At 35.3% G+C, this 26,075-nt stretch overlaps 1 protein-coding gene across 1 annotated transcript in view; it reads right to left on the reverse strand.

Moving 5' to 3' along the window:
- The window catches only part of DOK6 (docking protein 6), a 244,803-nt gene that overhangs the window by 99,318 nt on the left and 119,410 nt on the right, over nucleotides 1-26,075 (reverse strand). Inside the window, exon 3 of the mRNA XM_033065451.2 lies at nucleotides 25,591-25,705. Coding sequence (XP_032921342.1) covers nucleotides 25,591-25,705 — 115 coding nt within the window. The remainder of the gene's footprint in view (nucleotides 1-25,590; nucleotides 25,706-26,075) is intronic.

Consider the following 26,075-nt stretch of genomic DNA (forward strand, 5'->3'; position numbering starts at 1 on the left):
ATACTGCTACAGATGCAACCTCCCTGATGGAAGTAAGGAGAGAATAGGTTTATCACTTGACAGCAGTAAAAATTTATGGTTTTTAAAAGCATCAAGATGAATTTGTTTAAATGCTTAAAAAAAATTATTTTACTCATATATGAAAAAATTTCCTGCATATTTTCTCTTCCTCTCCTTTAGCGTTTGCCATTTACTGGGATACTTGTGAGATCTTTTGAATCAAAGCCATGCCTTACAAATCCCACTTTCCCCTGGAGAGGGTTTTATGCCAGGGAGACAGATGATAGAACTGGACCCCAGACATGTTACCCTACCCTGGCAGCATGTGGATGAGGCGAGGGAGCAGAGTACCAGAACACAGGTAAGAGAGTTGAGGTGCCATTGAGTTACCAACATCTGATTCCAATCACAGATAAAGACAGGGGAATCAGTGGGAAAAGCTGGTAGCACAAAGGCGACAGTGCAAATCTAGGTAAGTGCTCCCATGGATTTTTTTACTTCTCTTTTGCCTAAACTGTGTCACAGAACAATATATATGCTGACAGAATGCATAGCTCTATATAAAGCCTGCAGTTTTTCCTGGAGTGTGGCCAGGATATAATATTTTATGTATTTTACAAAATCTGCATTTTATTACTTTTTTTCATTGTGTGTGCACCCAGACTGAAAGGGCTTGTACTGAAAATGTAGAATGACATGATGGTAAACTAACACTAACCTAACCTAACCTAACCTAACCTAACCTAACCTAACCTAACCTAACCTTTCTAATACTACAAATAACTGAGAAGAAAGTGAAGCACACTGTTAATTCCATAAATCCATCTTAGTTTCAATATATATTCAAAAGAGGACTCACGTAAAAGCAACAAATTCAACTTATAAGTATTCTTACACCAAATTTCCAGTAGATATTTTTGAAAACAAACAAATGAAGTGTTCTAGGAAGCTGTTTCTTCTAAGTGTCCTTATTTTATCTCCTGAATCTACTTGCTTCTCTCTTTTACAGGAACTTCTAGGACTTGAAAGTTTGGATCCAGAAACCCCTTTCAGAGTGTTCAATTGGTAGTTTATTTTAAGCTGCTGTCTTATTGCTGCCAGACACTGATGATTAGGCCCAGATTAGACCATTCTCCAACTGCCATAGAGAAGAAATTTATCTTAGTATGAGCATTATAAGATCATGGCTATATTTTGCAAAGTGTAGGCTATAGCATGCATTGTACTTCTGTATAGCTCAAAATTTCTATCTTGTCAATCTTCTAAAATGATTGACTTCATGTTAAGGGAAATATAGTTTCAATGCAGAACTGAAATATCTTCCCACAGACCTGTGAGGATTTGTGTCTGCTGTCAGAAGAATCAACGTTATCTACAAATGTGTCTAGAAGGTCAAGGGTATGAAGGTAGTGTATGAGTTAGTCCTGCCTAATGCATTCTGATAGCTATTGCTTACTCACAGAGATTTGCCTTCAACCTTTTCCTTGATGGACATGTGAAACCTTTTTTTCTAGAAGCAGGTGAATTGCTTTTCAAAACTAAAGCTTTGATTGTCGTTCACCATGTGCAACAATAAAGCAATTCACCATTATTTGTAAAATGCCTACAGAATGTCTTGTGTTTCTGGGAAACAAATTAAATTTTACTTACGATACAAAAAATTATTTATTATACTTTACAGTACATAAATGTGTCATGGCAGCAATATTTAAGAATGCCAGGTAGCACGTCAGAAAACAGAGATATCTCAGTTACTTCTTTATTTTGATTACATGTATATACTGAAACAGATGAAATATTGCAGTGGAACCAAGTAATAAAAAAGTGTCAGCAAAATTGTCCTCTTTAATGCATGTAGATTAGATTTATTAGTGGTAAATGCAAGATTTTTAGTCATAACTGGTACTTGTCATTGAAAAATTTATTTTCTTTTTAAGATAACTGAATTCCTGGACTGAATGATAAATTGTAAAGCATGCTTACACAGCTATAAATAAAATAATGCATTTTTATCTTTACTGTTATTTAATTATAAAATGCAACAATACAAATCACTTTAGGTGAGATAAAATGCAAAGAGATGGGAGACCTTAAGTAGGCACTGTTTACTGCAGAACAAATGTTACTGGGAACAAATTTGGAACATGTTACTCAACTTGCTATTGGCAAGGTTTTCCTGCAGGTGATCTGAGTTTTTGGTAATACCTGAGGTTATATGTCATTTCTGCTTCAGTTCTCAGGTGATTACAGTGGTGCTGTACCTAGTCTGACCACTGTGTTGGACATAGGTGATACCACACGATGATGTGGATTTACGGATATATTAACATATCAATATTGATGAAATAATATTGGCAAATTGTGTTAGAAACAGGAATTTGTCATAGCAAAAGCATTCTTCTGCTTCTTACACTATAAAAGAAATCATTATACACAACATTATCTACAGAGAGGGAAGTGAGGGGAAATGAAACATGTATGGACACATTTCAATTCACTCTCCATATAAATCCTCTAGATCTCTTTCAATCTGGCTTCTAGATCCTCTAGATCTCTAAGGCTGGAGGAAGGATTGTTTCCAGACTCTTGACTTAGGAAGCATTTTGTGTGTGGACTTAACCCAACCCTCTGAATCCTGATAACTTCACATTCTTTCATGTTTTCCTTCTGGATTCACATGGCACAATCCTAGGGCAGCATTCCATCTCCCACCACCTCAGGTTGCCAGCATAGTTGGATGCCTCTAGGCTGAGATACAGCCCCACAGTGCTGACCCCTCCTGCTGAGCCCAGTGCCCTCCCACTATAAGCAGCAGTTTATTGAATTTGTAAATAAAAGGGCTCAATTTATATGCACCTCCTAAAGACAGGTCTATTCCCCTTCTCATGCAGCCCACATAAAGTGATGTAGTTAAGAATTTAGGTTGGAAATTGCATGTTCATAGTATTAGAGGGAGATAACAAATATTGCCCTTGTGTGAACCAAAAAACCTCACCTACTTTGTATTTTACCTGATGTTACTCTATAAATCTGAAATGTTAATTTCTTCATTTCTGAAACATTTTTATGTATTTGCTGTACAAATGTTTTAACTCTTCCTTCTAAATTATGTCTACAAGAGGCACAAATCCAACTAAATATTGTTACCCTGAATGAAACTGCAAGATCTTTCCTGTTCAGATTAGTAGGATTTAGACCCGATATTCTCTACCAAGAAAGAAAGATGATAGTAAAAAATGTGCCAGTTTATCTCTTCTAAAAATTACTCAGCCTTAATTAGAAGTTAATAAGAAAAAAATATTATAGAATTCCCACAGGATTGATGTGTTATTATACTGCACCACATAAAATATATGAAGCAACTTAATCCATTTTTTTTTCACTAGAAAATAATATTATTGCCTGCAGGCATGTAATTTCTTATCAAAATCAATAATACCTTAAAAACATCTATCCTTTATAAGGATATATATCATCTTTTGATGATTTGAAAATAATTTGATTTTATAAATATTTAAAATATGTTATCTAACCATCTCTCTGTTGCTTAGGGTACTTTTACTAGAGCACATAACACACACAAACACAGATACAAATCAAAAGCAATGTGGCTATTTCCTATCTTTGCTCAGAGCAACAGAGGGATAGAGCTTATTTTGAATAATAATGTATTACTGATTAACAGTATCTACACATGAATTAGGCAAATTTTCATTATGTGATAACTAGGAAGCAATGAAGGATACATACATTCTAGTTATTGTAAAAAACCAGAAAATCAGTCTCTATGTGGACCAAAACTTGCTTTCAAGTAGAAAGGAACAGAGATAATGGGCTGCAATTCCAACAGCAACTGGTTTAATAAAAATATTTTTTATTGACCTATTGACCAGCTATATTTGGAGGTATTTTATGACATGTGGGACTTATATATAGAATTTTTCCTTTTGTTTCAAATAATACTGTATCTAAGGAAATTTTCTAGTATTTTTCTTGAATGATGGGTTTTGAATATTTCACCTGGAGTAAAGTGTTCTGCTATTACTTAAGTGTAAATCATTGAACCAAAAGACAAAGGAGTCATGATGGAAAACCACATATACATTCAAATCATATTAATTTACTGAAAATGTTACATATTCTAGCAGTGGCAAAATGTCTTAAAGGAAACCTGACAATAATTTTTGAAAGAACTGTTGGTGAGTCAAGTTCCTCAAAATCTTGTTATTGTCACTTTTTAAATACGATAACACCTTTATCATTGAACTAATAACAGATAATAAAATTCATACATATTTTTGACTATACCATCAGTTTAAAAACATACACACCTTTCATTTGAGCATTATATCTTTTCCTTAAACAAATGCTGAATAATACAGCAATCAAGAAATGAAAATTACACAATATGAACACATACTCTGTAACTTTATCCATTGGTATATTTTGCTTTTTTTTTTTTTTAAGTGAAGGAGGATATGGTCTAAGTATTATTAAAAAAAATAAAAAATATATATATAAAGAAACTTTCATTTCCCAATTATTTGCTATTTTAAACATGAATTGACATAAGGGTAGTACAATTAATTGCAATAGTTACCAGAAGACATTTATTAGCTTTAAAAACTGTTATTTCTGCCACACTTACTTGGAGATGCAAGAGTCATCTAATTATATATCAGTGTTTGCAAATAGCCAGCTGTATATGTCTGTATTTATTGAGATATATCAAAGTTGACATTTTCTTAAAAATACCCCATTTTTTCCTGCAGGTCTGATAAGAAATTTCAGCTTGAACAACCAGCACTCAGCTACTAGTCTGTCTATTGTCCTGTCTATAATATAAACATCTACAATGTTAAACAATCACTTTGAAGGAAAGAAAAATATTTAAAAAGATTTATCATATTGATGTTACTGTCCATTAAACTCTTGCCCATTAAAACAGCAAGAAGCAAAGTTCCCCATATGCAATGCTGCTTGAGAATGTAATTTTCATACAGAAACAGAACTCAGATGATTGTTTGAAAAATGGAGAGTGTATGGGAAAATGAATAGCCCACAAGGAAGCAATTTCCTTTGCTCGATACTACTACTAATGTAACTATAGGACATTTACTTGTCTTCCTTTTTGCTTTATGAAAATGGCAATTTCTGCTATTAAAAAGAATTGTATATCACCTTAATCTGTGATTAGTCCTACAGAAATGAATGATGCCATTCCAGGAAGAAAATGTGATTTAGTGGATAAATTAATCCTTGAGGGTAGATTTATAGGTATTCCTAACAAATGTGCATTCTACTTCATGCTGCGGATTAGCAGCTCTCATTATACCACAAATATTTATCAACTCTTAGTATGTTCAACAGACCAACAGTGAGCTGACATCATTACCCAAAAATATGCTTGGCAAAATTTCACTCTCAATTCAAACTTTCTTGAAAGTGTAAATAAAGAATTATGAAAATCTGCCTAAACATAGAAGAAACATTTACATTTTGTCTGAAACTAATGGGCCAGTAACAGGAATCTGACACAGGAATTACACAGTTCCCCAGAACTGTCAATTCATACCTGTTTCAACTGTTATTAATGTTAAAGTGCAATGGCATGAAAGTAAAATATCCTCAGGCAGCATGTCTGTAGTGGGAATGGCACAAACACCATCAGTCAAGTGTCCAAAAAAAGGTCTGTCACCATGAACATAACGCACAGAGGATGCTATCACATCATCTTTTGCTGTTACCCCATGACTGGCAGTCAGCAATAGCATTTTTCTATCTTAAAAATTGGTAGTATTTCAGATTTAGTCTACTCCTACAATATTTTTATTCCTCTTGGGAAAGTTATAGTGCTGTTTTTTAAATGCAAGGGAAATTTAGTATCTTCTGTGGAAATGTAAAGTATGCCTCCTTTCCATTTTCAAGTGTTTAAGTTATGGTCTAGTAAGAGAATCCAACACCAAAATAAACTGGTAAAAATCTTAGGGTTTATTTCACTATTCTTTTTCAATATGTTAAATATTCATGTTTATCTTACCTTAAGTATTGACAAATCTTGTTACTTGAAGATCAGAAATATTGTTAGGTAAGAGAAATAATTTAAAAAGTACTAGTTTCCTTTACAAAATCAAGGTGAAAAGGACTAGTTTCAAGAAGAATAAACTGCATACTATTGCCGCTATATGCTTCATATGTCCTTATGCTGGACTTTCACTCCAGCTATCTGAATATCTTCTGCATTAAATCAGCAGGAGCAGACAGTAACTAACACACTTGGATGTTTTTGCCATCTCCCTTCTTTTCTTTGGCTAAATATGCCTAAATAAAGACTTCAAGCTATGAATACTTAAGATTTATTAAAAGTTGTGCAATTTTGTCTGAGCACAGAGGGTAGTGTTATTGTTGCCCTCTTCTGATGTAAAGAAGCTAGGAAAAATTTGCTGCATGGTACTATACATGACTTCCATAACAACAAACATCCTGAAAGAGTGTAAATTTTCTTTCTGTTTTTCCATTGTCCAATAAATGCAAAATTTCACCCCGAACTCTAAAACCATTGTTTTGAAGATGTGAGTCCTTGCTACTATGAGAGTTAAGAAGGTTTTTATGGCATTGGAAGTGTGGAGAAACTCATTCAAAGCACTTACAGAGAACTTCTGACTGAAATAATTTGTAAGATCATATTGCAGTATGTGCTCTACTTGACTCTCAGTTGCATAAAACTTTACTCTGAGGCAGAACAAAGTATTAGCTCAAAATGACTCTGTGTTCCACTTTATTATTGGGGGTTTTAATATGGTGCTACCGTAAAGAAAGAAATCCTAAAAAGTTCATAGTCTAGAGTTAGTAACAAAGGAAATATAATTAGAAAAGTCTTTCTCAAATTTCCCATCTACAGAATTTAAACCCAAAAGGGGATTACTTTTTCATTATAATTTTCTTGCTCTCATTTCAAACTTGTATCTTTTATTCCCAATATAAAGTGGATTTCTACATTTGATACATGTAAACACTATTTAAATTAGAAAATATTTTATGAAAGGAGACATTCTTCGAATGTTGATGAAAGTAGATGTTTTCCAATCAGAAAAAACCTCCTGCAAATAAGTATTCTAAGAAAAGAGTCCAAAAAAGGAAATTTTAGATTCCTGTGTTTTTACTATACACCACTGAGATCTCTACATCATGATCAATAAGTAAGAGACACATATGACTACCTGAGAAGATACAGTTTCTTGAAGCTGAAACTCATAATCCATAGTTATCATTACGTTAATAGGACATTTTTTCTTTTTCTTTTTTAATTCAGTAGACTTCTAAGATTCAGAACAGTAAAACTATGTCCTTTGATGAACCAGGAAAATAATAAATAGATCCATCTTCAATTATGTGTCATTTTCCTCCAAGACAGTAAGTCGTGATGAATGTAATCTTACAGAACATACCAAGATTAAATGATTAGAAACTTCAAGAACTCTGCTGAAATGGTTTAAATGGTTTTATGGCATGTTAATTGCAGACTCACTGATGAAAGATTGCTTTATTTCAAATCTTTCATCTTTATTTAAGAGTAAACAACTAACCATGAAAGTATAAAGAACGTTTAAATTTAATATTTTGAACCATATAAAGCAAGAACTGCACCAAAAGATTAGGATTTAGGTCGGTAAATAAGAGTGACTGATTACAGTGAGAAGCAGTATCTACAGAAGATGTAGCTGTAATTAATGCACACTGGTGATCAATTGCCCACTAACAGCTTACTTGTGAAGTAAATTTTAGGCACACACAGAACTAGACGGGAGGGGAAAGAATTGAAGTCATACACAAGACTAGTCTCCTGTGCTTCTCACTGAGACTCTAGGAAAAAGATCCCAGTTTCTCATGACTTAAGCTAAATTCAAATCCATGTCTGATACCTTTTAGTGGAGAAAGCAATCTAAAAACCAAATTCTACAGAGAAATGAGTTTTAACAGTAGGGATGAGAAAATTGATCACTGTCATTTAAAAAGGAGTTATTCAGCACCATCAGCACTCTCAACTAATGGGCAAAAGTACAAATCTTATGCTGCCATATGCCTTTCCTATTTTCTGCATTAATGACTTTAAATGAGAAAATGGCTGACATTAATATTGGCCTTCCCTCTGCTTGGAGTAGCCTCCTCCTAAGTTCCACTGCTTTAAAAAAAAAAAAAAGAAAAAAAGTCTCTCTTGATTTTATGGTAAGTGAGGGTAAGCAGGGTTTATTAATTTAGACATGAAAAATAAGTGTGACACTAATTTTTTTTTTTTTTTCTTCCTGGATCACAGCGTTACAATGAGATCATAGTAACAAGCAAGTAATAAAGAGCAACTATACACATAATTCTGTGTAAAAGTCTTCTCTTTTTTTTTTCCTCTGGAATTGGATAAGGGTAGGCAGACATTTATTATTCATTACATTTTCACAATAAACCCTAACATATTCCTTTGCATAGAATCGCGATATCATATATAATTAAGGAATAATTTTCCATGCCCAAAAATAATATTGCAATATAATAGATTGAAGCATGATTGAAAAAAACTTGTTATACTAATGATAATGACATTTTGGAGAAATAATGCTTTACTGAGCTAGAAGAGAAACTTTTTTTTTTAATATCAGAAAAAATTGACAACTTCATTTACTCCCTTGATTTGATCCCTCATGAAGCCCAAAGTTCATATATCTCAATGAAGATTTTTACAAATATGCTACTTAGAGTTACAAATCTGTATTTTTTCATCGTGACCTCCATCAAAGAAAGCATTCACAATACCCGTTAGAATAATACTCATACTTCATCAGCATATATACAATTTTTCACATGCTGTTAGCTATTTGATTCACAAAGGAGATTAAAATGATAGCTGTGACAACCTTAAAAAAAATTGCTTAAAATCTCATAATTCATGGACTACCACTATTTTCTTAACTTAGCAGGCATGCAGTTACAAACTGCCTATATATTGGATCAACATAATCACATGCAGAAACATCCAACTCTCCTTCCGACTTCTTCCTCCTCACGTTTCTCCAACTAAGATCATAGATTTTATAAATAAGCTTTTAGATTTTAAGATATTAAGCCTTTTCAATTAGATTGCTATCTTACAATATTCTTAATATAAACGTGTCTACATTTTAATTAAAATTACATATATTGATAGGATATGAACCCAAGGATATATCCAGACATCAAGAAATGTATAGCATTTGAAGAACTAGTTAATGTCACATATGATTTTTAGAGTTTATTTTCAGCTGTTTCTTAACCACAGTAAACTATATTTTCATCTAAATCATATTTGTATAAATAATAAACACTTCCCAAAAAAATAAACTCTTCCCAGAAAAAATAAAGAGTATTATTGTCAATATGAAATGCCATATGAGAAGAAAATTATTTATACCCAGTACACACTGGAAATATTGTAAGACAAGCATAAGGTAGAGGTTACATACATATGTGAATATTGCTGATTTTGACTTTATTGCTGATGAGTACCAGCAGCAAGGACAGCCTTCAGCAGGACAGTGCTGCTACATCCAGTGACATATGCTGGGAGCTCTGCTTCTCACATCACACAGATGTCATGGATGTTGTACTAAACTTGGAAAAGATTCACACTGTCACTGAGCAGAAACATTTTGAAATTACATTGGCTTTTTGAGTTTCCTGCATTAATTCATTCCCATCACTAGAGGGAAAAGCAGAGATAAATGTCAGGCTGTCTATTTAATTCCCTTCTTATTTTTTCAGCAAGGTGATTGTAAGCTATAGCAAGGTTTAGGCTAACCTCCTTAAACATTTAAACAAACTTACCATGGTAACACTGTTGATGTTTAAAACATAAAGCAGAAGCTACCCAGTAATATAGTTTGCCATTCTTACTGGATTCATTTTTATAGGAACATACTTAACACATATCTGTCTTTCCTAGACAGGTTAACTTAATTATCTAGAGGCCTGTCTATTAGCACATTCAAATTATCTTTAATTTTACATTTATTAGACATTTATTTTATGTGCCCACAGCAAATTCTCTGATTTGATTATTTCAATTTCTAGGTGCAGTCAAGATTATTAGTAACAGATGTAATATTGACTTTATGTTTTATTTATGGAATATAAATTTCAGATACAGGATTAATTTTTTTCTCTTTGTTTTGAATACAGAAATATTTAAAAATCTGTCTAGTTTAAAAACAAATCATTCTTTATAATAAAAAATTTAATAGTATTAGGAAAATAGCATCTATGTATTTGAACTTTAAAACTACACATGTTTTTAAGGAAAGGCTTGGGTTTAAAAACAAACAAGGAACGTTAGATTAGCTTTTCAACATGATCATGAAAATGCAGGCTAAACACTCCTTAATGCTCCCCAATAAAAGGTACTCTCACAAGAGTTACTAGTAATTTCATGCTGCTGGATTTTAAAAGAAATTAATTACAAAATTAAGTCAAAACACAGATCCTTTTATTCTGGATATTCTTGAAAAAATAAGAGATCTCCCATATTTTTGAAATATACAGCTGTCCTGAAAGTAAATGGATCTAATGTTCTGTCCTTTAGAAGCAGACCAAGATTCCTTATAATTCCAGTTAATATGGAGAATTTGCTTCAAAGTAAGGCTCCAATCTTCATAAGGCATCAGAAGACTGGTGCATATCATATTAATTTTATTAAATATTAATCTTAAACCCCTAACATATGCCAGAATACTATATGAATGTGTTATTAATATATTTGGACATATTTGGAAGCATTTGCTTTACTTTTGTGAACCGAATTGTTGATTTTGACTTCACTATGGCATGAAATGAGTGATTGGTCAATTTGAATCAAGAAAAAACTCCCTCTAATATGAAGCAACCCTGAACCTGCTTGATTTGTAGTAGAAATTGTCACAATAGGTGGCCATCAAAACCCAGTGGACAGCACTGTAAGTTTGATCCACCAAACACCTGAAAAACTCAAACCCAATATGGTGTTTATTCTGTCTTCTGGAACACTTTCAAATTGATAAAAACTGAACCTAAAGCAAAATGCAAAACAGTTCTCAAACCAGAACATACATTTTCTCTATTTTTATATAATTTTTTTTACCAATTGTAAATGTTTCAGTGGGATGGGGAATTTAATATATTTTTCATCATTAAGACCTTACATATCTTATTTTCCCATTAATACACTATTTTATAAGTTTGACAACAAAATGAGAAACAGAGCAAACTGACTAAAAGCTAAAAGGCAACAACAGCTTCTCTGTGGTTGTTTTCCATTGAATAATTTCAGTTTTTACCTCAGATTTTGCAAGGAAGATTTAGAAGCAATTTGAAGCAGTTGAAATTGTTAAAACAAAACAAAACTTTAAAAGTCGACATGCTTTAGGAAAGGTATTGGAAAAAAATAAAGGTTTTTTTAGAGCAAACAGGATAATTTATCTATATGTGAGAATATTGTATGAATGTACTTGAACTGCAGTTACAGAAAATACATTCATATTTTCCTCCTTCATTGCACTCTTCATATAGAGAAGACTGAATTGCATTAAATGCCATACTGATTTGAAGAAAAACAACATACTTTGGGGCACTTTTTAAAACCATACTACTTTAAAATTACATTAAGCAGTGATTATGATAGATAAATTGAGATTTTTTTTAAAATTAAGCTTCTTTGGACCTCTGAAGCACAATTTGCTTCTTAGCCTTAGACTGAATTCCCTTATTTAAAATAAGAACTCTGAGAATTTTAGGCTGAACATCCCAAAATGACTCACACAGTAAAATTAATTCAGGAAATAATTTTGATTTATTTAGCAGGGAAAAGGACAACTCCTGTCTAAGAAATTTATTGCTGCTTTTCTTGGAACTTACACCCAAGATCATTGATTGCTGTAAACAGAGGAATCTCAGCTGTCTGGGAATACACTAGTTAGTAACTGGAATATCTGCAATTGGTTTACTAGCAATTCATTTGCATATCTACCATATCCGTGGCAGTCTTTTCAAATACACAGGAAAAGTGAACAACTTGAATTATCGAAATTCAGAGTTATTTCTACCTGAAATTTATTTACTTATGTTCTTAAAGGTAAGCCATAGTTTAATATGTTTTCCCCTTAAATATTGGCAGAGAGTTTAAAAAACTGAATGGGCTGTGACAATGCATTAAGCAGCTTTGCTCTGCAGGTATAAAATCTGGGACAACTCTAGAAAAATCTTACAAGAGTCACATAAAACTTTGTCTTTGCCTATCACTACATAGCTGCAGCAGTCCAACACGTGGTTCAGTCGTAAAATTGCTTTAGTTCTCAACACTAGGTAGCAGTGAAATGTAGTGTAGAAGCTTTACTGGTCACTGATCACATCATTCTGCAGCATTCCATTCTGCAATCCATTCAGATTGCTCAACAGCCCATGGGCTGCTTATGCTGATAGCATTAGAGGTTGTGGCAACCTCTCAAAATATTATGAAATGGATGGACAGTGAACACCAAAAGCTTACCTTTAGTTTGTTTTGTTATGGTCTGGTTTGATTTTCTTGAATGTGCACAAATTTGCCTAAGGTTTCCATGCCCAGACTCTACATGAAGTAGAATATCCAGTGCTGAATACACAAAGATTTCTGTGGTCTTCTGCACACATTTTTCAGGTGCTTTCATTCAGTGACAAAAGTGTTTCAAAAGACTTGAAAGAGTTAACCTGCCAGAAGTCCCATATATTTTACACACCATAAGTAGCCAAATGTAATGCAAGCTGAATAGTGATGGAGAATGAAAAATAGATTGTGTGTTTTAGCTTTGGAGCAGTAAATTATCATGTTCTTCACTGAACTCTCCCCAGGCTCAGCCAACCATACATCATTTGTCAATACTCCAAATTCAATCTATAAATTAACGTCATGATTTTTGTGCTGTCACTAAATGTATGCTGTTCTCAGGAGAGGTCAGGAACTGCAGAAATCATCTAATTTTATGAGGTGATACATATTCACAAATCCCAGGAGATCTGACCTATATTCCACATGGATGATCAGAAGCCTTTTTATCTCAGCTGATACCTGGATTCCACTCCAGTGTTAGTAAACTTGTGGATATCAAATGGGGTTTTACACTAATCCCAAAGGGAAAGGAAGTAGAAATATGCCAAACACAATAGCTATGAGTTAAGTAATCATATCTTCTGTTATCTTTAGAGAAATTTTTTAAGTGGAAAAAAAAAAAGTGGAAAAAAGGAAACAGTCTAGAATTTCACTACCTATGTACATCGCCACTGGCATGTTAATACCAAGTCAATAATGTCCCATACCAGTACTTTCCAGAAGACAAGACTGAAAGGATTAAAAGTTTAAATGAGTGATAACCAAAGTAAACAGATATGCTAAAAACCTGAGAGCCTTAGTACTGCTAATCCTAATAATAAAAACTAAATAAAAAAGAAGGAATGATGGAAGAGAGAAAAAACGAAGAAGAAAGAAAGAGGGAAGGAAGGAAGGAAGGAAGGAAGGAAGGAAGGAAGGAAGGAAGGAAGGAAGGAAGGAAGGAAGGAAGGAAGGAAGGAAGGAAGGAAGGAAGGAAGGAAGGAAGGAAGGAAGGAAGGAAGGGAGGGAAAGGACGCAAAGTGATACACAATCGCATAGGATTATCTTAAACTTGCTAACAATTTCTTGATACACAAATATTTTTTAATGTATTTATTGGGTTTACATGGCAAGGTTTTGGTAGTGAGTTGTGTTGGAGAAGTGGTTTCTGTAAGAAAAGAGTAATAGAAGCTGCCCTAATGTTGAACAGAGACAATTCCAGCCAGCTCCAAGGCAGAAGGTGTTCCAGCCAAAGCTGAGCCCATTAAAAATGTTGGTAGTGCCTCTGTGAAAAGACATTTAAGGTATGGTATGTATGATAGGAAGGAAGAGATGAGAGAAAAGCCCTGCAGACACCAGCATGAAAGCAGGAGTGGGAGGAGGTGCTCCAGGTGCCAGAGCAGACCCCTGAAGACCATGGAGATGCAGTTTGTGCTCCTGCAGCCCATGCAGGACCACCATGAAGCAGAGCGATCCATCTGCAGGCTGTGGACAACCCCATGCTAGAGGAGGGGCAATGTGCTAAGGCAGTTGTAGCCTGTGGAGAGCCTGTGTAGGAGCAGGCTGCTGGCAGCAGCTGCAGCCCATGGAGCGAAACCCATGCAGGAGCAGGTTTGTGAAGGACTGTGTACAATGGGAAAGATCCCATGCTGGAGCAGGGAAAAATATGAGGAAGGAGCAACAGAGACAGAATATTATGAATTGACTGCAACCTTTCCCATCCCCTTGTGCTGCTCAGGGGAAGAGCCAGGAGTGAAGTTGAGTCTGTGAAGGAAGAGGAGGGGGAAAGATGTTTTCAGATTTTTTTTTTTTCCTTCACACTATCCTACTCTGTTGCTAGTTAGCCCAAGTCTGTTTTGGTACTTCACAAACAACTCCCTGTACTTATCTTGACTTATTAACTTTTTATTGTGTCTTCTGCTCCTGTCCTGCTGAGTAGTGGAAGTGAGAGAGCAGCTTAGTGGGCACCTCTCAGCCAGCCAAGGTCAGATCACTGCAACATAACCACATATTCTCTGTGTTCTAGATATGAATATTGGAAACAGATGTAGTGTAGATTTCTTTTACCCAACAATACAGCCTGGATATTGCCATGGAATATGCCCTGCCTCCTTGCAGGTCTATCATCATGTTTCCCAGTAAGAGCAGGTGATCATGTTTTTTTTATTTATTCTATAGCAAACCAGATGAGAATGGAGGATTTGCAGGGATGTGATGCTTTCCTAACATAAAGTTGCACTATTTGCAGACTAGAGCTGGATTGCAGCCAAGAATGGCTATACCTAGGCATGAAGACATAACCAAAAAAAAAAAAAATTCTTTATTGACTCTTCTTATCATCAGGCAATGAAAACTACAACCCTTTGCAGCTGACACACCTTAACAAGGTGCTAACATTTCTTCACAGTTTTAAGGGATAAGTCTCAAGACAAGTGATGATTTACTCTAAAATGTGTAATTCTTTGAGCTGGTCGACAGTTTTCTGAGTAAATCCAGATGCATCAAGACCTAAATGCGCAGTCAGAAAACTACCTATCTCACTGTCTGTCTGCATAGCAGGCTGCTGAAGAATCCACAACTCCAGCATCTGGTGCAGTTGTATCATGTTGATGGGGGTCAGAAGCCTCAAGACTGGGGAAGAATAACGACTCTGATGATCAGACTCTGTAGTGTTGCCTGAATTTTGAAGGAAAATATCTTGTTTGAATTTCCCTTCTATAAGAACATTTTTAAAATCTGTTTTTAAATTGCAGTCTTTAGAACACAGGAAGTTATAGATTTGAAGGTGTACAAATATATGCTATTACATTTGTAGTGCTATGTGCTAGAAAGTATCAGTCTAGGAAAGAAATTGAATCCATCTCCTAGTTTTACAAAAACAACTACTTAGAATACTAAGTCTCATTCACTTTTTTTTCCAAGTACCTATCACAGCAGAGGCCCTTATAACAAATTACTCAATTAAAGAACACCACATGCATAATGCATGGGACAGACAAACAAAGATGAAAAAGAGAGGTTTTTGTTCTAGCTTACATTATATATACTATGCCATTGTCTTTTCAACCTGATATAGAACTCCTGATATTCTTTTGTTTCTTTTAATTATGTTAAAAACCCTGAAGAGGCAAGATGCAATCCACCAGGAAATGGGCTCAAATTGCACTGGGGACGTTTAGATTAGATATCGGGAAAAATTTCTTCACTGAAATGGTGGTTAGGCAGTGGAATAGGCTGCCCAGGGAAATGGTGGAACCACCATCTCTGGAACTTCAAATGTGCTGTTTGTTAAGAACTGCGTTCTATAATCAGCCTAATAAAATCAGGGTAAGATACCTAAAAACCTGAACAGCATGTGGAAATAGCAACCTTAAGTCCAATGATGATGGCAAAAAGTCTTTTAGAAAATCCCACAGCCTTTTATATTGTGGAAAGCAAGTAAGAAATTATCTTGCTTAGTGTACAGAAACAAATACTTACTGTAGGGTGTTCTACAAACATCAGAGCGTTTAGTAAAATGGATGTTTAAAAAGTAATTTTAAAATGAAGACATAAAATTTGCATGTAAACTTCATCCTTTTCAAGCATGTGTTGTTTCACGGCATGACTCCATATTACAACCCCCTACATAGATATTTTAGTAAAATTAGATTCTGTATTCACATATATATCTTTAGTCAATGTTTAATATAGAGAAAAGTCCTCTGCCTGAGATTTTTTCCCAGACTTTGATACATGCATTTGTCATCCAGTTAATGAAGTTATCTCAGTCCTTCATCTGCAAACTACCAATTACAACTAGAATATGAGGAAATTTTATGCACAGAACTCATCAAGATTCTCTGACTGTTTTCTGTAATCCTTTAATTATTGCATGTGAATGCCTTTTGGCAGTGTAGAGCTGGCCAATATTTTTAAAAACCAGGTGTAGATAGCATGAAGGCATGTTAAAATAGGTCACATCTTATCGCTTTACCTTATAATAAAATGTGTTTACAAGAGAGGAAGTACATTTGGACTTTCACACTTACAACATGATTAAAAATTATTCTAACAATTTATGGCATGAATTATACAAAAGGATCTCCAAATCTTTGTTTCATAGGACTAGAAGTAATTTACGGAACAGTACTTTTATCAAAACCACTAAGAATCTCAAAATGAGATCAGAAAGAAATCCTGTTGTACAGAGATGCACAACATATTAGCAATTTCAGATTTCAGTTTAAGGTAAACAGCCAGAGGCTAAGGAAAACCTCTTTTTTTTTTTTTTTTCTTCCAGTCAAACATTAGACTGTGTTGTTAGCTCTGCATTTTTATGGGTTTCTGTCTTCTCACTAATACTTTGTTTTAGTATAAAACATAGAGCTTGCAGATACTAAAATGTTCATTGATTTTAAACAGCTTACAACCACCCCTCGCCCCCCCAGTACCAAAATCCAAACCAACAAGCGATCAATGAAGACATTTTCTATAAAAGTCCAACAAATAATTTCATGACTTTGCATGCCTGACATCCTAGACTTCAGCATCACTAGCCCACCTCCACTCCATGCTTACTTGGAAAGGCAACTGTATGTTGAACTTCTGGGGCAGAGGCGAGATTCATGCATTTCTCCCAGTCATTCTAAATTCACTATTCAAGATGGTGCACCACTTGACCTTTTACCACCTATCAGAAGAAGCTGAAATCTTCTTGATCTCTTCTCTTTGTCTTCTGAACTTGCTCAGTTTCTTCAGGCAGGAAGATTTTTTTTCTAATTTTTACTCTCAAGAAGTTCTACATGCACTTTAAAATAGATAATTCATCATTACCTTATCTATCTTCTTTGTCTTTTGTTCCTATGTAGTTTATATTACATATAAATTTCAATACCATCAAGTAAAACTGTGATAAGGAAAGCACTGATAGTGTCTACACTTCAATATATTTGTCCAGGACAAAAGAATAATATTTCTCTACTTAGAACCATGGAATAGCTTGGGTGGTCAGTAGATACTAGGGTCCTCATTTCTATTTTTTTGAAAGATCCATACAATGTTTCTTTTCTCCCCCAGTCTTCTTCTCTCCTGAGTCTGGGACTTGACTGCCACTTTCCAAATATCATGGAGAGCACTTATGTAGATCCACTGTGTTGGACATTATTAAAGAGTCAGTATGTGAACAGCAAGGGCAACTGAATCCTTATCACCTTCATAATCAAAATTTAGGGAATGACCCCAAACTCTAAATTTTAGGATGTCCCATATTGCAGTCTTAGAGAAAGTTTACTTTTCCCAATTCCTGCATTTAGAAATGTTACAGCTTTCCTACTTATTTTGTCACAGCACCTGTTCATGCTCCTGCTGGAAGTTAACCTTATTTCCTTCCTGTCCCACATTTTCCCCATAAGCTGAGAATGCAGCAGCATTCCTAGTTCAGGGACCTACCTGCAAGTAGTGCTGAAGAGATGGTGACCATTTGTTCAAATAATTTGTTTAAAATATGCTAAATAATTTTAGAACTAAGTCTGCAACTAATTAATAACCCAGAAGTGACTGAAAAAGACGGAAAGCAAGAGTGTAGAAGCTGTTCCATTAACAGCTATGTCCTGAAGATTGAGTATAATTTTCTGCATTCATTCCATTTGCCAGGAATACATATTATCAGTATGTGTCAGAAAATTGTAACACTATAGTTCAGACACATAACCAAGAAAAATAAGGATCAACTGGTAACCAAGAGCAATGAGAGGAATAATCCAAATACTTTATATACATTAAAGTCAGAACAGAGATGCCTATTTATAGGTAAAAAAAAATAAAAGGAAAAAAAAAGGAAAAAAAGAAACTAAAAAAGAAACTAAAAGTCATTATTAATGAAAAGGAAACTATTTGTCCAGAACAAAAGAATATGCATTCAAAGTAAATTTTAACATTACCATGACTCAGACTGAATTTTTCCCTGAAAGTGGATAGTGTTTCAAAAATTGCGATAAAATAGAGAGAGTGTACAAAACCAGATCATCATATTTATCTTCATGTAATGTCTGTCTTTTCACTCTTTGTTAGATCTCAGGTGTTACATATAGAAGTGAGAGCATGCATCTGATCTCCAATGAACCATATGCTTTATGGAGAGTGCAGGTTCCTTTCTCTCTACATATAAACAAACAAAACCAGAAAATAGAAAAGCTGGAGTCATAAATTTTCATATAAAATCCCTGACACCTTAACAGTGAAATATACCACGTTTCATAATAGTTTCAACTACTTAGGTTTATTTTTCTGCATCCAAAATGTGAACTTTGTATTCCTCTTTCCAGTGCCCAAACAGTATTTGGGAAACTGTTCTTCACTTTCACCACCTCCATGATCCTGGAGCTTTAAGGTCACAAAAATAACAGCAAAAATGGGAACTTCAATCTGATTATTTTAAAATATCAATATTAATATTTTTAAGCTTTATTTTTAAAGCTTATACAACCATTTGTATTGTTAGCCTAACATCAAGAATGAGCACTGATGCTTCATCTTAAAGTCTGTTTCACACTAATTTTAATGCAAAACTTCAAGGTTTCTTAACTGTCAAAGGATACAGTAATATGAATTCCATCTAATACTCCACTGAGAGCTGTCAAACTCTTTCTGAACATTGTGGTTTTGCTTGTGAAAACTATCAAGGAGAAAAAGCTAAACTCATGATCAGTAGTAATTTGCTATAGCCCAAAAGCTTTTTCAGTACAAACATGAAATGAACTTGTGCCTTTTCAAATTATACCACCACTGTATTTTTTTTAAGAAAGTAACACCAAAAAATGGTGAAAACAAATTTAAAAAGAAAAAAATGTATGAACCTAGAAGAAACCCACATTGCCACTTGACACCAACAGACTTTCAATTTCAACAAAGTAAAACTTCTTTTTAGATAGTTATGACAAAACTTGATTATCACAGTTTGACTGCACTCAAAGCTGAAACACAAGAATACAGAAGAAAAAGCCTGTTTATGCTACAGATGTATAAAAAAGTTTTATCAAGGTAACCATCACAGAAGCAAGACATTCAGGAAATAAAAATGGTGAATTGAGCAAAAACAACCACAAAAATTGATAAACCCCTAAACTAGAAGTTTCAAATAGAGTAACTGATACACACTTTGTAATGAACCAATTCTAGTTCCCCCAGGACTTGAAGAGTGAAAGTTTTAAGGGAAAGTCAAAGTATAACCACTGAAAAATAATGAAGATGTTTCTCGGTTGTAATGACTCCAGAGCTGCAGTTCATGCATACCTGGAAAAAAAGAAACCCCTTCAATTCATCTACTTCTATACAGGGTGGGGCGCTGCACTGAAGAGAATACAGAAAAATATCACTGTCCTAGGGATGTCTGCATTTGTTTAACAGCAGCAGTTTTAAGATTTCTCTTAATTTTGCCCCTTATGTTACAAATGTGATTTTGACCCTTATGTTACAACTCATTCTATTCTCAAATCACCAAAATCACCTCTCAGCTTTAATTTGTCGCTCTTATCTCTGTCTCCATAATATTTTCAACTCCTCCAATTTTATTTTTTTTCTTTTAACACTAGGTTTAAAAGTTCACCAGTTTTCATCACATTCCATCATTTAGAAATCAAAATAGGTTTTACACAAACCTCTGCTGTAGGGGCCACTAAGCATAAAATGCTCAGGGATTGGTATCACTTAGTATTTTGCTGTCATCACTAAAAGAAAAATCAAGCCCCCATATGGTCTGTCCCTGACTAGTGCAAATCAGAAATAGCATTCCTTGAAAGCTAGCTATTATTCAGGCACAATCCTCATCATGCTAGCAACTTCCAGAACAGCACCATAAAGTTCTAGATTAAATCAGTACTCATGCCCTCCAATTTCATTTTATTGTTGGTCCTGCACAGCCACCATCGCTCACATCTACAAGTTTTGTAAGAGTTTAAAGGGCGTTTCAGAACACCTGTCTCAGTTCAGACACTTGTCTTACAGTCATAGTACAGATATCAGGCTTGCAGGAAGAAGAGCATCTTAACAGATACACACCCTCAGAATTTCATAATTCTTAATTTAAAAAAAAAAAAAATCACAAAAATTCCCTTAATGGCAACACCTTTCATGCAATTTTCAGGAAGGCTCAAATTGAGATTATAGCATGTTCCTTGTTAGGGCAGTAGCAATTTCCCATGGTTTGAAGAAGAATTCCCATGCTTAAAAATCTGTTGTAGGTTCACTGAATTATAGACTACTTTTCTTGTTAGTTAATCAGCCCTGAGTTCTCATTAGTTTACTTCCACTCAAACAGTTCTTATGGTAACTGAGAATTTTAAAATGTTGCTTGCTAATCACTGAAGTCACAAGTCCACAAGAGACGATGTCAGAAACAGTTATAGTGACAGCAATAAGTTTCCCTTTCTTCCTGAAGAGGGATAATACTTCTTTAAAGACTTGTTATCCCATGCTTTTATTCAGGGAACTGTAATATATAAGATTGATTTGTTCTTCAAAATATTTCAATAAGGCTTCAGAATGGAACACATTTCTACAGCTCTTGTAGATGTTGGGACCACTGGTGATAGTGATGGGTAGGTGATAACAAAAGCATATGGAGGATTCTGATTTGTTTTTCTGCAGAATGTTTTCATTAGCAAATGAAGATCACCAACAATTAGATGCATCTCAGATTACTAATTTGCTGAAATTCTAATGGAAATATAGGGGTTACAGCCCACCCAGTGCTCAGACTTCCCTGTAGCTGCCTTGAAGACAATAAACAAGATGAGGGACTAAAAGCTGCAGGAGCTTAGGAAAAAACCAGAGGCTCTGAGCCAGCACACCCAGTGGGCTGGTATCACAGCTCTCAGGCTTTCTGGGGAGAACCAAAGTGTTCTGCATCTTTAGAGACCTATTTTAAAACAGAATAGTATTTTATTGTGCTTAATTCCACAATTAAGAAAGCTATGTGCCAGAAAAATGTGCTGCTTTTTGGCGCTTTAAGACAGCACAAAGGAGAAGACATTAGGTCATACTATCAAAACCAAAATGATACCATTATTTAGAATAATTATCTGGTACAACACTGACAAAATTCCTACCTCATACTGTTCAGTCCCTAAAATCAACTCAGCTTTAAGTATTCCTTTCTCCTTTCTCCAAAAATTCTTGACTCTATGCTCAGGAGACCTTTTGCAATGGGTTTAATGTTACTGTCCTTTCATCTGCCTCTGGAAGTCAAGATGACAAGAAATAAGGTATCTGCTTCTGTATATTCAGAGGCTTCATGGTAGAAAAATGTCCACATTATTTTGGACATTTTTCAAACTCTGGGGTCCTAAAAAATTCAAGGTCAATCAGTTCTGATTCCAGAAATTTTTGCCTTGAGTCAAAACCACTTGAATGATTTTTTGACTCTGAAGCCATGGGAGAAAAGAGGGATTAGTAAAGTTATTTTGTTAACCAAAGAAGATTTGCCAAAATAAACACCATTGTGTGTACATCACTATACACTGTGATGCTGTTAAAAGTCTATGCATCTTCCCATACAAACCAGTGCCCTTAAACAAGAGAAGAAAAATAATCCATTTTAAATAAGAAGCGAGTTCTTCAAATAGTCCTTAAATTTTCTTGTTTCATACAGAAAAGCCAAGTACTTGGAACATTTCAACAGCAGTAAAAATGGTAACAGTTCCTTGTGAGAAGACAGAATTCACTGTGGAAATGACTTGGGAAATAAATTTTTTTTTGGACCATATCTTCCTAGTTCAGAATACACAAAACATTTGGAGTTAAAGAGATTTTAGTGAAAAAAACCAGCATATCGTTCTCATCTGATAGATGTGCTGCAGTCTATACTTCTTAGATAGATTGAAGGTATGGAAAAAGGCAAGTTGATTGAAACTCCACTATACTCACAGCTAAGATTTGTAGCCTTTCAGAAACAGCAAAGTATCTGATGCTTTTTAGCTTCATCTTCTCTGTACTCTCAGATTATGTAAGCAATAAGATCTCCTGAACTATTGTTTCTCCAGGCTGAACAAGCTGTCAGCCTCTCTTCATATGTCATGTGCTCCTGACTCTCGGTGCCTTCCCTGGATTCACTCCTCTATGTCAATATTGTGCTGAGTCATAAGGTTTATGTAAGCACATTTCTCCAGCCTGTCCAGGTCCCTCTGACAGCAGCCCTGCCTTCCCAATTTGGGTCATCCCCACCTGGTGTCACCTGCAAACCAGTTGAGAGCACCCTCCACCTCATCGTGTAGATTGTCAATGGAGACATTGAATAGTACTGATTCCTGAGGGATCCACTACTCCCTGGCTGCAAGCTTCACTTCACAACCTTGTTTTTTAAGTCCAGCCTATTTTCTGTCCACTTTATAATGTCTTTATTCATCTCATGTCCCACTAATTTTGGGGGCTATGGAGGAAGGTACAGAAGGTGTCAAGGACAATTAAAATCAAGGTATAGAAGAACCACCGTCTTTCTTTTGCCAGACACCTTATCATGGCAAACATGATTTGCATATGGGAAATGTTTTTTTCCACTCCCATTCATTTTGCTGTCTTTCATATGTTTACACATTATTTGCTCCAACAGTGTTCTCAGGGACTGAAGTGAGGTTGACTGGAGTACAGTTATCTGAATCCTTCCTCTTGTCATCCTTGACTATCAAATTCCACTAACTTATGTATGAAATCCAACTCATTTAGGTGATGCCTGACTATGCCTTTCTCAGCTGGGGATACTGCATCATGTTCAGGGTCTCAAGCACCTGGAAGGCCTGAGGTCAAGCCTTGCAAGTGAAAACCATAGTATAAAAGATACTCTACCCTTTCTCATGACCCTTCTCACTACGTTGACCATTCCAGCAAGCAATAGAACCTTTCTTTTACTCCTGATGTCCTTTAAAAAACCCTTTTTATTTTTCACTTCCCAGAGCTGGAGCTTGTGCCATTCCTGTATAAACAGACAATGCCTCTGCATCCCTCCCAAGAAGTGAGTCTCTGCTTTATTGTAAGGGTTTTTTTTGTGTTTGAGTTGAGTCAGGAGCTCCATGTCCATTCATACTTGTCTTCTGTGAAGTTTGTCTTCTGGGAAGGGGGAGAACAGTTCTTGTGCTTAGAGGATGATATCCTTGCAGATTGGATAGCTCTCCAGGGCTCCTTTGCCCTTCAAGGATCCACAGGATCCGGCCAAGCATTTCCCTGAACAAACATCGCCCCTCATCATGCTATTGATCATCTGTATCAAGAAATTGTGTTCAGTCTGTTTCAGATTGTGTTCAGCCTTATTGGCCTTCCAGTAGTTACTGCTGAGGTTAAAGTCACCCAAGAATTCTAATGCCTGGGACTATGAAGCTTTTTCTACCTCCCCTAAGGTTGCTTCATCTGCCTTCTCTTGTTGATGAGAAGGTTTAGAGCAGGCACCTACTACATCACCTGTCTTGGTCTGAACTTTGATCTCTGTCCACAAGCTCTCCACTTGTTTGTCAATTCAGCCAGAGTTCAGACCACTCATAACACACCTTTGTTTAGAGCCTAAAGGGAGAGCATCTCACACTGATGCCCTGTTAGTACCTTAAGGTACCCGTGCCTTGTATTTACAGCTGTTTGCAATATTTGATCTAAAACCTACATAATTCATGACATTGCATACTTTTAACTTCCTCCACATTTCTCAGATTTTGTTTCACTGTATTTAATTTATTATTTAGATTGTACATGATGCAATGTTTATATGATAACATTGATATGGATGAATAGAATACCTAGAGTTGGAAGGGATCTACAAGGATCATCAAGTCCAACTCCTGGCCCTGTGCAGGACAGTGCCAAGAGTCACACCATGTGCCCAAAAGTATTTTCCAAATGCTTCCTGAACTCTGTCAGGCTGGTGCCATCATCACTTCCCTGCAGAGCTTTTTCCAGAGCTCAACTGCCCTCAGGATGAAGAACCTTTTCCTAATTCCAACCTAAACCTCCCCTGACACAGCTTCAGATCATTCCCTGGGGTCCTGTCACTGGTCACCACAGAAAAGAGATCAGTGCCTGTCCCTCCTCTTCCCCTCAAAAGGGAGTTGTAGACTGCAATGAGGTCTTCCCTCAGTTTCCTCTTCTCCAGACCAAGTAACTTCAGTCACTCCTCATACGGCTTTTCCTCTAGGCCCTTCACCACAGATATATAATATTATATATATATATTAAAAAAAAAAAACCAACCCTAACAACATATATATAGTATTATCTGTATTACTTTTTTAAATGCAGAGTTTCAAATATGTCACCAAAAAAGGACAAACTTTATCATTAAAGAATTTTCCACTATTTTAAAAAACTTTTTTTTTCTGTTAAAATACACCCTAGGATGCAGATGTGCACAATGGTACTTTCAAACAAGAAAATAGTGCACTCTAATTAATACAGTGTTCAGTGTCTCACAAGTAACTACCTGCCCTTATGTACCATAATGCCCAAGTCTTGTTCTAGGCTAGTCTAGTTATTATGCTATGGAGTCGTTCAAACCACAGACTGCTTGACACCCTGCTTTAAAATATCCAAGGTTTTAGCTGGTATTTGCCACTTATTTGCAACGGCATGATAATTATTAGTTTAGTAAGTGCCTATAGCAAAGCTTGTTAAAAAAAGAATGTTTCACATCTTGACTTAATAACAACTTACAGGTTATTTTCTACCAGCATTTACAAGTTTAGCTGGAAACCTCCAGTCTTTAGACCATCTACATGCAAAGAAAAATAATGGAAAAAAGAGCTCTGCGACACCCCTAACACCTCTCATCACATATCAAAAAAAATCCCCTACCAAACCCCGAAAGACTTGAACCCCAAACTCCAAAGTTTTTTGTTTACCACAAAATTTCTTTTAGCTAAGAACTTCTATCTGGCATTGTGAGTTAATTCATCTGAGCCAGACTTTGATGTGTAACTTGATTTCTTCAAGCTAGAGATGAAGCACCAATTGCTTACCTGACTCACACGCAAATGTCTTTGATGTCTCATCATGAAAGATAATTGCCACTGCATGCTTCTTTGTCTCTCGAGGCAATCTGGTTATGTTTTTGATATTGTGCAGCTCAGTTACCTTAAAATGAAGAAAAGTAATTTAGATCAGTGCATAAATAGTACAAATAAAAATATTAACCTTAACTGCTCAATTTTTACTATAAACTGTTTTTTCCCTGTCCTAGTTTCAGCCAGGACAGAGTTAATTTTTCACAGTAAGCAGGAGAGGCGTGTGGCAAGTCCCAGATGTTATTCCATTCCACCTCACTCATTGCCAGGGGCAGGAGTAAGGAACTCTCTCTCTCTCTTCTTCAGTGGGGAGAAAGTGTGGTGGGGAAGAGCCAGATATTGTTGAAGGCTTTTCCACATAAATTGTTTCTTTGTCTTATACCTTACGCTGTTTATATTGCTGCTGTTACCGTTCTTGTCTCACTGCTGTTTCTAGTAAA

This window comes from Catharus ustulatus, chromosome 1, assembly GCF_009819885.2.
Source record: "Catharus ustulatus isolate bCatUst1 chromosome 1, bCatUst1.pri.v2, whole genome shotgun sequence".
Lineage (NCBI taxonomy): Eukaryota > Metazoa > Chordata > Aves > Passeriformes > Turdidae > Catharus > Catharus ustulatus.